General features: G+C 41.8%; 1 protein-coding gene across 2 annotated transcripts in view; it reads right to left on the bottom strand.

Moving 5' to 3' along the window:
- The window catches only part of GRAMD1C (GRAM domain containing 1C), a 53,516-nt gene extending 42,408 nt beyond the window's left edge, over positions 1 to 11,108 (bottom strand). The window contains exons 1-2 of one of the 2 annotated variants that reach the window (XM_026843823.1): positions 11,092 to 11,108; positions 10,762 to 10,890 (exon numbers count right to left, since the gene is read on the bottom strand). In XM_026843823.1, the coding sequence (XP_026699624.1) occupies positions 10,762 to 10,809 (48 nt within the window). In that variant the 5' untranslated portion in view covers positions 10,810 to 10,890; positions 11,092 to 11,108. Of the gene's footprint in view, positions 1 to 10,761; positions 10,910 to 11,091 lie in introns of those variants that run through there. The other variant, XM_026843827.1, reaches the window with a different exon arrangement.
- Between the last annotated feature and the right edge of the window lie 977 nt (positions 11,109 to 12,085).

The following is a 12,085-nucleotide window of genomic DNA, read 5'->3' as shown; positions in this document are numbered from 1 at the left end:
CATCAGTAGCTTTCAAAAATCCATGTAGGAAGAAATTCCTCAGAATTATTTCATTATGGAGAGCTTCCAAAATATTGGATGCCCACTTACAAAGTGTTTGACACCCAGTGTCATAAAACTTGACTGAATTAGATAATTCCAAAAGGGACATGGCTCCTACTTATTTTAAAGACCAGCTCTAGTACATCAGAAGCACTGTGTCCCACAGCACCTCAACAGCAATCCAGCTCTTACCACCTCCACTGTGGACATCAGGTCAGTTGGTGGGACTGAAAAGTGGTAAGACTCTGCTTTTCCAAAAAGTAGTTCTGGTCGACCACTGACCAGGGAGGCCTGTATCACAACTCTTGACCTTGTGGCATAACATGAACTCAGCTGAACTGGAATCCTGCTCACAAAAGGCCTGGTCCTCTCCTGCACCTCACCAGCCACCTTGTTCTTCTGAGAGCAGGAAAGGTGGTCTCATGCTTGAGCTTTGCCTATATAAGTACAAATATAAAATCATGCTGGAGCAAGGCTTGGAAAACAGCCTACAAAAATCCACAACCAAAGTTGTCACAGCTACAATTTTGACAGACAAGAAAATTTAGCATCATATGAAATACTGGGAACTATGCTGCTAACATTAGGTTATATAATTAGAAATAGAACAAAAGTATCATTTTTTTGGTGAAGAATTTTTAAATTTGGCTTCCTTCCCAAGCAGAAAACTCAAAGTCTTAATGTTTAAAAAATTGAAAGAGAAAGATTTTTTTTTTTGAGGACTAAGTTGCACAACCATTTAAAAGATTTTTTTTTTTTTTTTTAAATGTTCTTTAGGAAAAAAGTAGAAAATAACAAGGAAGAATTTTGTAACAAAACGTTTCATCTTAGAACATGTCCCTCAAGATCCTACCAGAATTAGCTCAATTTCACAAACCATTACATTTCCCTGAAATACTGTTCAGCTGCAGCTATTCCAACAAGGTCCTTGGGAAACAAGCTGATAATCTCTTTATCAATGATAAGAAAGCCACTTGCCATTAGTATTAGAGACTTTTCCCTGAAAAAAAAAAAAAAAAAAAAGGTTGGATTGACAATATTCCCTGCTTATTCTGAAACAACTGCTTTGTAGTATTCAGTACTTACTTTCTGCAAGTAAGCATTCTAAAGCATTTTTAAATGGTGAAGCCAGTGTACTTTTGTAACAGCTCAAATTTGAATATAAGATCAAGTTTGACACAGTGAGGAGCAAAGCATATGCTCCATTTCAGAAATAAAACTGAGGCATGAAGCTAACAAACTCAGAAAACACACACCCCCCTACACATACCTCCTCCTCTAGCTGCCTGCAGCCTGTTCCAACCCATGCAAATCCCTGGCCAACACTCGGGCAGCCTCAACGGCTCCCCCCTCTCTCACCCACTTGCTCAGAGCTGGTGCTGGACACCATCCAGCAGAACTAGAACTAAAGTTCTGCCAGCCTCTGCTTGCACGCCAGCTTGGAAAACAGGCTGAAACACACTAACCTTGCAGAACATGCACACAAATGCTGCAGCAAGTGGTCAAAAAAAAATTTAGGACGTGGGGGGAGGCAGAGAGCTACCCAGCTCCAATCTAAAATCATTATCATCTAAATGGATTTTGGGAGGCAGACTGTAGTAGCATAGGTCATCTCAAGTTCACAAAAGTCCCAAAGGGGACAGCAGAGAAAAGCATCATCACCAGGGAAACACCACTTGGAAAGGAGCACTCAACACGCAGTGCTCCTCCTCTACATCACCGAAAGCTACAGCTCATGCACCAGCCTTAAATATTGAGTACATTTACCCCTGGTAACTCGGCGTGGACCTAAGTCTACTTTCACACAAGACCTGGTTATTGTCTGCTCTGTACGTCAAGCCCTTGCTAAAAGGCCTCCTCAGCATGAGCTCCAGAGCAGGGAGGGAGGGAGATCAGGACAGGCTTCATGCGCACCCAAGCTCCCCAAACAAGTACACTACCACCTACCTCTCCATCAGTTGCACAGAGCTCAGTTCTCTGTAGACACAAAGCAAACACTTTGAGGCAAGATAGAGGACTTTGCATGCCCATCAGACCTCCCTGCCTGCTCTGACAGGGGAACAGCAGACATGCACCTATTGTTTGCTTTGTGCTGTCTGTCCGTTTTCCATCTGCCCTACCTAGGACCCATCTGCTAAATTCCTGCAAGGAAATACCTGAAGTCAGACTCTGACTGCCATTTGTGCAAGGGGCTGTTCTGGAAACAAGGAGGACTACAGAGGAAAACGCAGGCTGCATAGGAGCTTCACCCTGCACAGAGGGTGGGCCGCTACAGCAGTGAGGGGCTGTGGAGCCCCTTTTTCTTTGCTGCATGGCACCACCCACCCACCCCCAGCTGCAAGACTGCATCCCTAGAAGCTATCACAACACACACACGTTTTCAGAGCTATAGAAGAGACAGGTGTCTCTACAGCGCATCCACCTCGCCCACTGAAGACCCAGCCTCCTACAAGCACTTGGCTGAATGTAGGGCTAATGACTCACCCGACAGCAGGGGAGAGACCCCTTTCCTAGCACAGCCCTACAGAGAAAGCTGAGAGAAGAAACAGAAAAACGCATTTCAAGGCATTTTAGTCACTTGATAATCAGATTTAAATCTGGATGCCCGAAAGGAGAAGATAATTGAATACAATGGGGCTATTTTTACAGTCATTTTGCTAGCCACGCTGGCAAAAGTGGAGTAATCTTACTCACTATGATTAAGCAGTTGTCTGTATGCACCTAGCTGGGTGGTGGCACTTTGGATGGCCGCAGTTCTGTTGTCAAGATCAGCTACATATGTAAATAGCAGGAACTGGTTTCACCAGAAAAACAAGGCAACTCTTCTGCCTTCCCAAATCAAAGCTAGGATCCATCAGGGAATCACTGTGTGCTGAAAGAGCAGCAAGATATTGGGAAGCAAATCTATACAAAGAAATATTAATTGGTGATTTCTTTCCATCAGAAAGACAGTAAGAGGACCCAGAATGATCTCAGAAAGGCCCGGCCAAAGTCTGGGTACCACTGACTTGGGCCTCAGAAGTAGCATGAGCATGAAGTGATTTCAGTGCATTTCCTGTTTATAAGATAACACCATCTTCAGCTGATGGTGTCATCTGATAACGCCATCTTCACCTCAGTCTGGACACTTGCAATTAGCAGTGAGGCTGATAATTTCAGTTTCAGAAATACTTATTTATATAACTGCTACAAAGTACCTCTGAGTTTGAACAAAACAAACATTTAAACTTTAAATAAGAATGTTAAGCAAAAAGTTCAAGCAATCTGGACACTTCCATCAAACAAACAAACATCTTCCCCAACTCTGAACTAGAAACAAAGGTGCTTTTAGCTTCCAGGAGGCAAGACGCTCCAATCTCAGATTCACTCAGCATCCTCATCAATACCAGTAATAGCTGGCAATAGCTTCTTTGAACCTGATAGTAAAATTATGCCTGTAACGCCCCTGACAGAGACCATGTTTCATGCTGCCCCCCCAATACACAAGTACAAGCCAAGTTCACAAGGGTCTTAAGCGCCAAGCTCCTCTCTATTTTAGGGGAAAATTGCGGATCTCTACCTACTTTCCTGACTTCAAAGATGCAGCATTTAAGCAATCTTTTGTTTTGTTTTAGTAATTTCATCTACTGCGGGAAGACAAGCCAACCACCACCAAAAAAGCCAACCACCACCAAAAAAGCCAACCACCACCAAAAAAGCCAACCACCACCAAAAAAGCCAACCACCACCCCTGTGATACATTAAGTCTAAAACAAACTTAATACAAATAAACCAAGTGTGTTTGTATGAACTCTGCAGTTACTATTTTAACATTGTGTAATGGAAGTAAGTTTGTCACCCTCCCAGCACAAAGTTATCCTTTAGCTCAGACAATTTGTCTGCTCCCCAGTTTAATTTCGAGTCCTGTAACCACACTGTCCAGGTTTCAACAGCCATAAGCGTACTAATATGATGCAAGGACAATTAAAAGCTCTGTCAAGATTTCCTTTTAGATAAAAAATACATTCCTTTCTGAACAGCAGTTTCATCTGACTCACATTTCTTCCTACAGCGTGTGTGTGAAACAATTAGCCAATGTTATTTGTTAAGAACATCTGTTCCTTCACCTGATCTTTCACTTCAGGCTGCCTAAGTAATGAAAAAAATTCAAACTGCTTGTCTTTAGACTTACTTGATCCACTTAAACATGGAGAAAAAAATCCAGATTTTTGGGGGGCAGGCAGGCCGGGGGGGAAAGTGGTGGGGAGACTCTCATATGATAAAGTAACAATGACACATTACTTCTGAACTCCTCTTCCTTACCTGCAACTAAGTCCCACCAAGATTACTTAATACAAAAGTAGCCAAATACAGAAGAATGGCATACTTCAGTTGCCCTTTTCCCTCCTTACTTTACCAGAACTGGACTCTGGCATCTCTGATCTGTATTTAAGTTTAGTAACAGTCCCCAAATATTGGTCAGAAAAAAAGGTCATGAAAGAAAAACAATCCTCTTGAAAGTAATCCCTCATGGCATCATTTACTTTTCAGCAACTCACAGGATACATAAATACTTCGGATCAAGAATACAATGAAAACCTGAAAGAGCATATAAAACAAGCTACAACAGTAGTTACATAGTTAATGCAGTGACTGTAGCCAATTACATGAACTGTTTTGGTATAAATTATACTGGTCATCTCATTAAGCCTGCCAGCAGCCCTACTACACTTAAAATTACATGGAAAACAGCACCTGCCAAGCAATTGCCCCAAACCTAATTTTTCTATGAAATATCTAATATGAGCTCTTCCTTTGCTACCTCAGAAACCAAATGTAGATTTTATTAGTCATTTCTATATTAAAAGCTGCTACCATTCTCAGCGAAGACAGACCATACATAATTTTTCTTCAAGTTTATATAAAAATGGAGTTTAAAGGCTCAGCTGAGACATGATCAGAGCTACATACACACCATAGTTCACAATCACATACCTCCACTCATTCTGAAAAGGAGTGATCTCTTGAGTCCTGGTGGGTAGAAAACAGTAGAAGCTGAGAGATCCTATGTGCAGGCCAAATCCCTGAATGACTTTATCTGTCACTTCCCTAGGGGCTTTAGGGGGTTGCAGTAACAAATACACAAATATTCCAAGTTTAGGCAAGCAGCTTCCATAAAAAAGCACTACCTAAAAAAACCCACTTTATGTAGTTTCTAAAATGCTGCCAATATCACCTTGGAATCTTGACATAACTCAGTTAGTGCATAACCACCTGCTACATAGGAAGACACAAAATATAACTTTCAGAGTAGTCATGAGCAGAAAAGCCACATACTCTTGTCCAGAATGCTCTTAAGTTTTGGATAGGTAAGTATGTGTCCCATATCATCTAAACCTCAACAAAATATTTCAGATTTTGCTGGCTGGTTTTTTTTTTCCCCTCTTAAGCATCTCCTGGAGAATTTCCTACTCCTAATTGCTGCTAATGAATGACTTAAACGTACCACTAAACAATTATATCTTCTACAGTTGTGTTTACTTGCCTTCTCTCCATCCAAAGGGATAAAAGTAGCTCGCCTGTAGCAGACTTGAAAAAGACAGTGCTACACCACTGCTTGTTTGCAGAAGCACTAAACAACAAAGCTGTAACCAAGCCACAAAGGCCAAAAAAGAGAGGTTACTTCATCTCCCAGAGTTATCTTCTAAGCCTTTCATTCCACAAGCTATGAACTGCCCTTCCATTGAAAGGGTATCACCGTTCAACCAACTCCATGCTGATTTTCTGAACCACATTACATTTCTAATGGTTTTGCCCTCAGTGACTTAAAAAAAAAACCCCAAACAATAAATCACATATATCTGAAGTATTTTCCTCCTGATCTATTAATCTTCAGGTTCTAGACTAATTCTTTAGATGTGTGTAATAATAATTCATATTATATAGAACCTCCCACTGCTGCAGCTGGGGAAAGCTTATTTAGACAGGGCACCAACTGTCAGTTGTTCAGAACAGGCTGAAACTTGATGGCAGTAAGATCTACCCCAGTGCTCCATTTGGAGCTACATCGACAGCAAGAAAGATTCCCAGAGTGAAAAGATGTGAAAAAATTAGGCTAAAAACTTTAGCCTAATGTCATGTTCAAGGGCTGATCAGAACTACATAGTTTATCTGTTCTTACCATTTTAAAACACTGCTTCTGTATAACCAGTGCTATCACAGGGCTAAGGAAAAGGCACCTTTCTAGAGATTACAGATACAAACATACCAGTGTTACAAGTACAGCAAAACCTATTTAGATTCAAGTTATGACATTCCAGAAAAAAAGCTGCTTAAGTGTGCTTAAGATTACTCTCTTTGGAGACCCAGAGTATTTATCCAATTCTCATCCTCCTTAGCAGACTGTTTTACACCAGCAAACAAAAGGGAGGCTAAAAATCCTCCTCTGACATCACAAGCCATGATGTCTCTTCTTCACTAGCCAAGCATTTGGAGGCACAGATGAGAAGAAAAGCTTTCTGCAGAGGTAGTAACGTACCAAGTACACAACACAGGAGATGAAGCAACTGTCCAGAGGCCTTAAATACCAGCCTGCCAGAACACAGTTACCAATTCAACAAGCCCAGTAAACCCTTCCCAGAGTGAGCAATGAGTATTCATAGGAAGGTGGAATGAGCATTCAAACAACTATAAATGCAAGAAATATTTCTTCTAACCCTTCCTAGTCTTGGGCCCCAAAGCATGTCAACTTGTATCTGTGCTGCAATAAGTGATCTTCCCAGCTGTAATGTGTATCTGCATCCCTCCTGTGCAGGTTTGAGTCACACATGTTTGTCATATTCTTAGCATATGTATTTTCACATGCTCCCACGGACTAGATCTTTCTCACAGAAACCAAATCCATGTTTGCAAAAATTCAAAATGCTTATCCAAATCTTGTGCAACCTCATTCGTTCTTCTACTGTGAAAAATAAAAGGCTTATTTTCACTTTTCACTGTCTCGCCTGCTTGCGTCTATCATCGTACTCCCTCACACTGAGCAACTCTTTAAACTAACATTACACTGCAGTCAAATTGACTTTTTTAAAAGCCTCTTCTAGTATCTTCTTCCAACACCTCCCTGGCACCTCACATTTCCAAATTCTTGAAGAAGCCTCCCAGATAAAAGCAATTTTCTGAGAGACGCTCATTTGATTTTAACTCTTTCCACCTACCTTTTCATTGCAAGGGAAGGACTTACTTTTTTGGTCTTCCTTTCCACAGGCATTCTTCTTATTGTAGATATATGTGAACTTTCTTTGACTGCCTATTAACAGAAACTAGAGTCCCCAGAGACAACACCCTCACTTTTGATGCAAGGATCCTTTTCGTTAGCTTCCTCATTCACTTTTACCTTCTTCATTACAGTAGAACACTTTAAGATTTTTACAGGTTTCTTCTTCCAAGGATATTAAACTGAATTATATCTCAGTATGAAGAGTGTAAAAAGGAATTCAGAATCTTGAGATAGGGCTTCCAGTTGTAACAGTTTCCACAGCATCTTTGACTTTCATTATGTCTATTTGCAGTTGCCAAAACAGAACCATTTAATCAAAAGTAGATGCAAGCTTTACAGGTTCAAGTAAAGAAGGAAAGCCCTGAGATTAAGTTTGTAAGCAAGATTTTTTTTCTTCCTCCAGTGAGGTTATAAAAACCTTTGTCCACCTCCAGGGAACAGTGTTCAAAAAAAAAAAACCCAAAAACAAACCAACCCTTCTAAACAACAAAATAAACACCCACCTTCAAAACAGCAGTTAGTAGCACTACCAATTTAAGAACTGCTCATAGTAGGATTGATAATGAATTCTTTCTCCAAATCTTTCAATAAAGCTATCCAAAGTATTATTTTTTTTAGAGCTTGGGAAAAACTATGCATAATAGGACTCTCCTCTTTTCTTCCTTCCCTGCTCATTTTTCTGCTGCCTTCCTTCTCCCCACTCACCATAGCCAGGAAAGAGATTATATCCCAGAGGCTCCCAACCCTAGCTTGCTGCTAATTACATGTGCTCACAGCACCTACTGAGCATTCAGGATACCTGGCTTGGCTTCCAGAGGCATGGCACAACTGCCTACTCCCACTCAAATCCAGGAAAAATTGAAGTCAAACCAGTCAGGCTCTAACATCCACATTTGTTTTCCATCATCAGAGAAGCAAGAGCACCTGCTTAGAAGAAATGAATCATTGGAGCAAACTAAATTGGTCAGAAATGTGCAGCCTCTCAAAGCAAATAACCCAGACAAAGCTGATCCCTGCATGCTACCACTGGCTAGTCTCCCTGTTGTAGCTACTCCTCAGTCCTGCTGATTTAAGAGTAGGAATGAGCATAACAAATCCACACCTGCCACAGGACACCAAGATCATCCTTTGTCAAGTGTTAGTGACACATGCTTTGCACACTGCAACAAGCTGCCTTCTGTGTTATCACCTACACATTTACTATGACTCAGTATTTAGGGAGTTTTAATGATTTGTTTATATAGTCAGCAGCTGATCATCACCCATGCAGGTTATTAAAACACATTTTCTGTCTAGAAGAGCAGGGAAAGATGCCAATGATGCAAGATTTTAATTAGAAAAATCTTACTTTTTGCCTTGAATTTGAGACTTTTTTCTCTCACTATTTTTTTTTTTAAATTCAGTCCTCTTGAGACTGAGAAAATGAGTACCAAACTCCTATAACCAGATTGGAAGAGGTTTTTAAAACTAATCTGTGACAAACAGTATGGCTAGAACTTTACAAGCCACAGCACTGTCTTACAAGAGGCCAGTATTTACACAATTCCTTTGTTTTAACTGCAAGGTCGTATTTGCAGAACCAGATACACACTAACTTCAAACAAATACTGAGGTCTCAAAGTATAAATCATAGACCATTTAATCACATGGGGCAACACCTCATGCTCTCTCAGTGGCCGTCACTGCACAGAAGCAGCTCATTACCCTGCAGTTACAGGCACACATTACTACAGGACACACAATATCCTCCACCCTACATGCCTAAAGCTCTGGCCAAAGAAACTTCTAACCTTTGGCATGTATCTCAAACCTCAAAATGCAAAGCCAACAGCACAGTTACAGTCTTCATGTATTATACCTTATTTTAAGATTGCCAAGCTTGTCAAGGAAAGACTGAGTTGCAATAAACTGACTCCAAGACCTGAACAGGTTCGTTTCTCATAAACTACCAACTGTATTAACAGTTGTATACAAACCATCAAGAGTTAGTTTACACAAACTAATTTGCCATTTAATGAGAGCACAGCTGGCAGTTACAAGGTCTGTGCAGCATGATTTGCTATTGATTCAAGTACAGAGGTACAGCTAGGCACAGGCAGACAGCCCTGTATCATCGCTGTAGGAGCAGTGGAGAAAATACCCAATGATCCAAGTACTCGCTCTCTAGCAACACAATTCTACAATGTGCCAGGATTCATTCAGTCTGTACCATTTCCATTGGCTCCAGACTACTGTTGATTGGTTTAAAAGTACACACACAAGCATTTTGGGGGAAGTTTATGCTAAATCAATGTTATGACCCTTAGGACATCTTCATAGTTTGAACACGAAGGATGGAAAGACATATACAAGCTAGATTCGTAAGTAAGGAGTTGGGAAATCAGATCCCCCAGTTCTGATCACAGCTCTGCCACAGACTCTCTATGGCCTTTGCTAGTTACTTAATCTTTCACCTGCTGAGCACAGTGAACACTCTGATAACCTCATCAGGACAAGGACACCACAGTCCAGATGATGTTCCTATGCACAAGCTGAAGCACGCCAATTGACTGAGGCCACCTGATGCAGAACCTGAGTCAGAGCTGTGAGGAAAGGAATCCAAGTCTCTCACGAGATCAGGTGTTACCCTGCCTGTAGCTGCACGCACAAGTGTTCCCCCTCCCTACCTACAACAGCAACCCATCCACCAAACTAACAGCAAAGCATATGCTGTAAGTCTACACCTGTAAGTTTACCTTCTCTCATGGCACTGGGGAAAAAAAAAAAAAAAAAAAAAGCACGAGAAGAGTATTAAAGATAGCATTTATTATTACACCCTCCACTCAGTGAGACATCTCCCTGGAGAGAAGCAAAACTAAACCCCTCCTTTCTGCTCTTCTTATTCACAAACACTGGGTTGGTTTGGGGTTTGTTTGTTTGTTTGGGTTTTTTGTGGGTTTTTTTGGTTTTGTTTTTTTTTATTTTCTTTTTTTACACAGAACACAGGAAGCTTATTTACTCTTGTGGAAAACCAATGTGTTTACTTGACAAAAAACAGACACTAGGAAAGCACATCAGAAGAACTACCCAACACTGAGAATCAAAATTCAGCCCTTACTGCTAAAAAGCATTGAGAAAGACTTTCTAGAGGCATAAAGAGACATTGGATAGGTTAACGAACCATGCAAGGAACTTGGAGACAGGGCTGGGCACGAAAGCCAGAAGTCCTGTCACTAAGTTGATAGGTAACATCAGGTAAAGAACTTCACCCCCCCCTCAGTCTCAGCTTACACTTTAGTAAGCTGATAATGATAAAATTACCTACCTCACTACATGGGTGGAGAATGCTTTACTAATTCATGACTACAAAGCAACTTGAGAACTGTGGATACAAAGGTAGTATATAGACATATATATAAATTAAAATAAACATATATTATATTTATAAATAAAACACAAGCTAGAAGAAAGGTAAAACACGTTACCCAAAAGCTCCAGTCAGCGCTCCAGCTATACTGAGCAGGGCCCTGCATTTTCTCTGTGCACGAACTAAGAGTCTCCTCTGAATCAGCATGTAGCTGGCTAATACCACCATGATCCACTTCATGAACTTCCTGTGAACAAAGCAGCAAGGTATGTAATTCAACAACGGAGAAGAAAGGTGAAATAAAAAGATGGTTAATCCATTTAACAGCTACATATTAAACTTCACGTGCTAGTTTCACCAAGGTGAGCGGCATGGCAACACTTCCTATTGACAGCCTTTTCATTGATTTTACATTTTTTATAGTGTACTGCATTAAATTATTACTTACATTTTTATCAGAGTATTTTATTTCCACAGAAAACCCTCAACTTGCACACTGAAGCTGCGCAGAGCATGAGGACATGAGGCATCAGCACATAACATGCAGCACATCTCTAGCATCTGTGAGACCTTTCAAAACTTGAGAAAGGTCACACAGGTGTAGTAGCACTTATCAGAGGACCAGTATATATATATTGTATAATAATACAAATACATCACACATTTATACTTAATACTAGTTACACGACACATTGTATAGTGTTGTAGGTAAATACAAATGCAATACTTCAGAGGCAAGTCATTCTACTCATATCACTTATTATAAAGATAAGCACTCTCCCTTGATATCAATCCTCTTCACTTGGGAGGTCAGTTTTACTTTATGAAGGGAAAAACGAGCCGCAGAGAGACACCTGTCCCAGCCCACCTCACAAACTGGTACAAAACCAGTCCACAGCCCCAACCAGTAACTAATGCCACCTGTACTACTGGATCCATCAGTAAGAGCCGAAGGTGGGTTTCGAGGCTAAAACAGCTCAAAAATCACACCGCCACTGGCACACACATGCGTGCCCGTGGCTAGCCAGGGGTGCCAACAGCTGGCCAGCACTCCTCCGAGGCCCTGGCCAAGCCCGCGGCCCAGCCTGGGGGTACGCTCAGGAGAAAACAACGGGGTGAGGCAGACAGCAGAGACACCCCAGGCTACGTGGCGTGAGAGCTACTCTCCCGAGGATTTCCACCCAAACACACAGACTCGCTGCGACTTCCACCAGTTGCTGCTGGCCGCCGCGGCTCCCGGTGAATGCCAGGGGCACGGCGCTCCCAACCCACCCGCCATATGGCCGGGGCTCCCCGGCCGCCCCAGCAACTCCGGAGCCGCCTCCCCACAGCACCCCGGCACCCCAGAGCCCGGACCCTTCCTCAGGGGCCCGCAGTAGCCCCGGCGCTTCACGGGCCTGGAAGGCCGCCGCCACCCCTCAAAAAAAAAAAAAACCCCAAAA

Source organism: Athene cunicularia (genome assembly GCF_003259725.1).
Source record: "Athene cunicularia isolate RWA chromosome 1 unlocalized genomic scaffold, athCun1 chr1_part1, whole genome shotgun sequence".
In the NCBI taxonomy this organism is placed as follows: Eukaryota; Metazoa; Chordata; class Aves; order Strigiformes; family Strigidae; genus Athene; species Athene cunicularia.
Note: the sequence above shows the minus strand (reverse complement) of the source record. Positions and strands in the feature narration are given on the sequence as shown.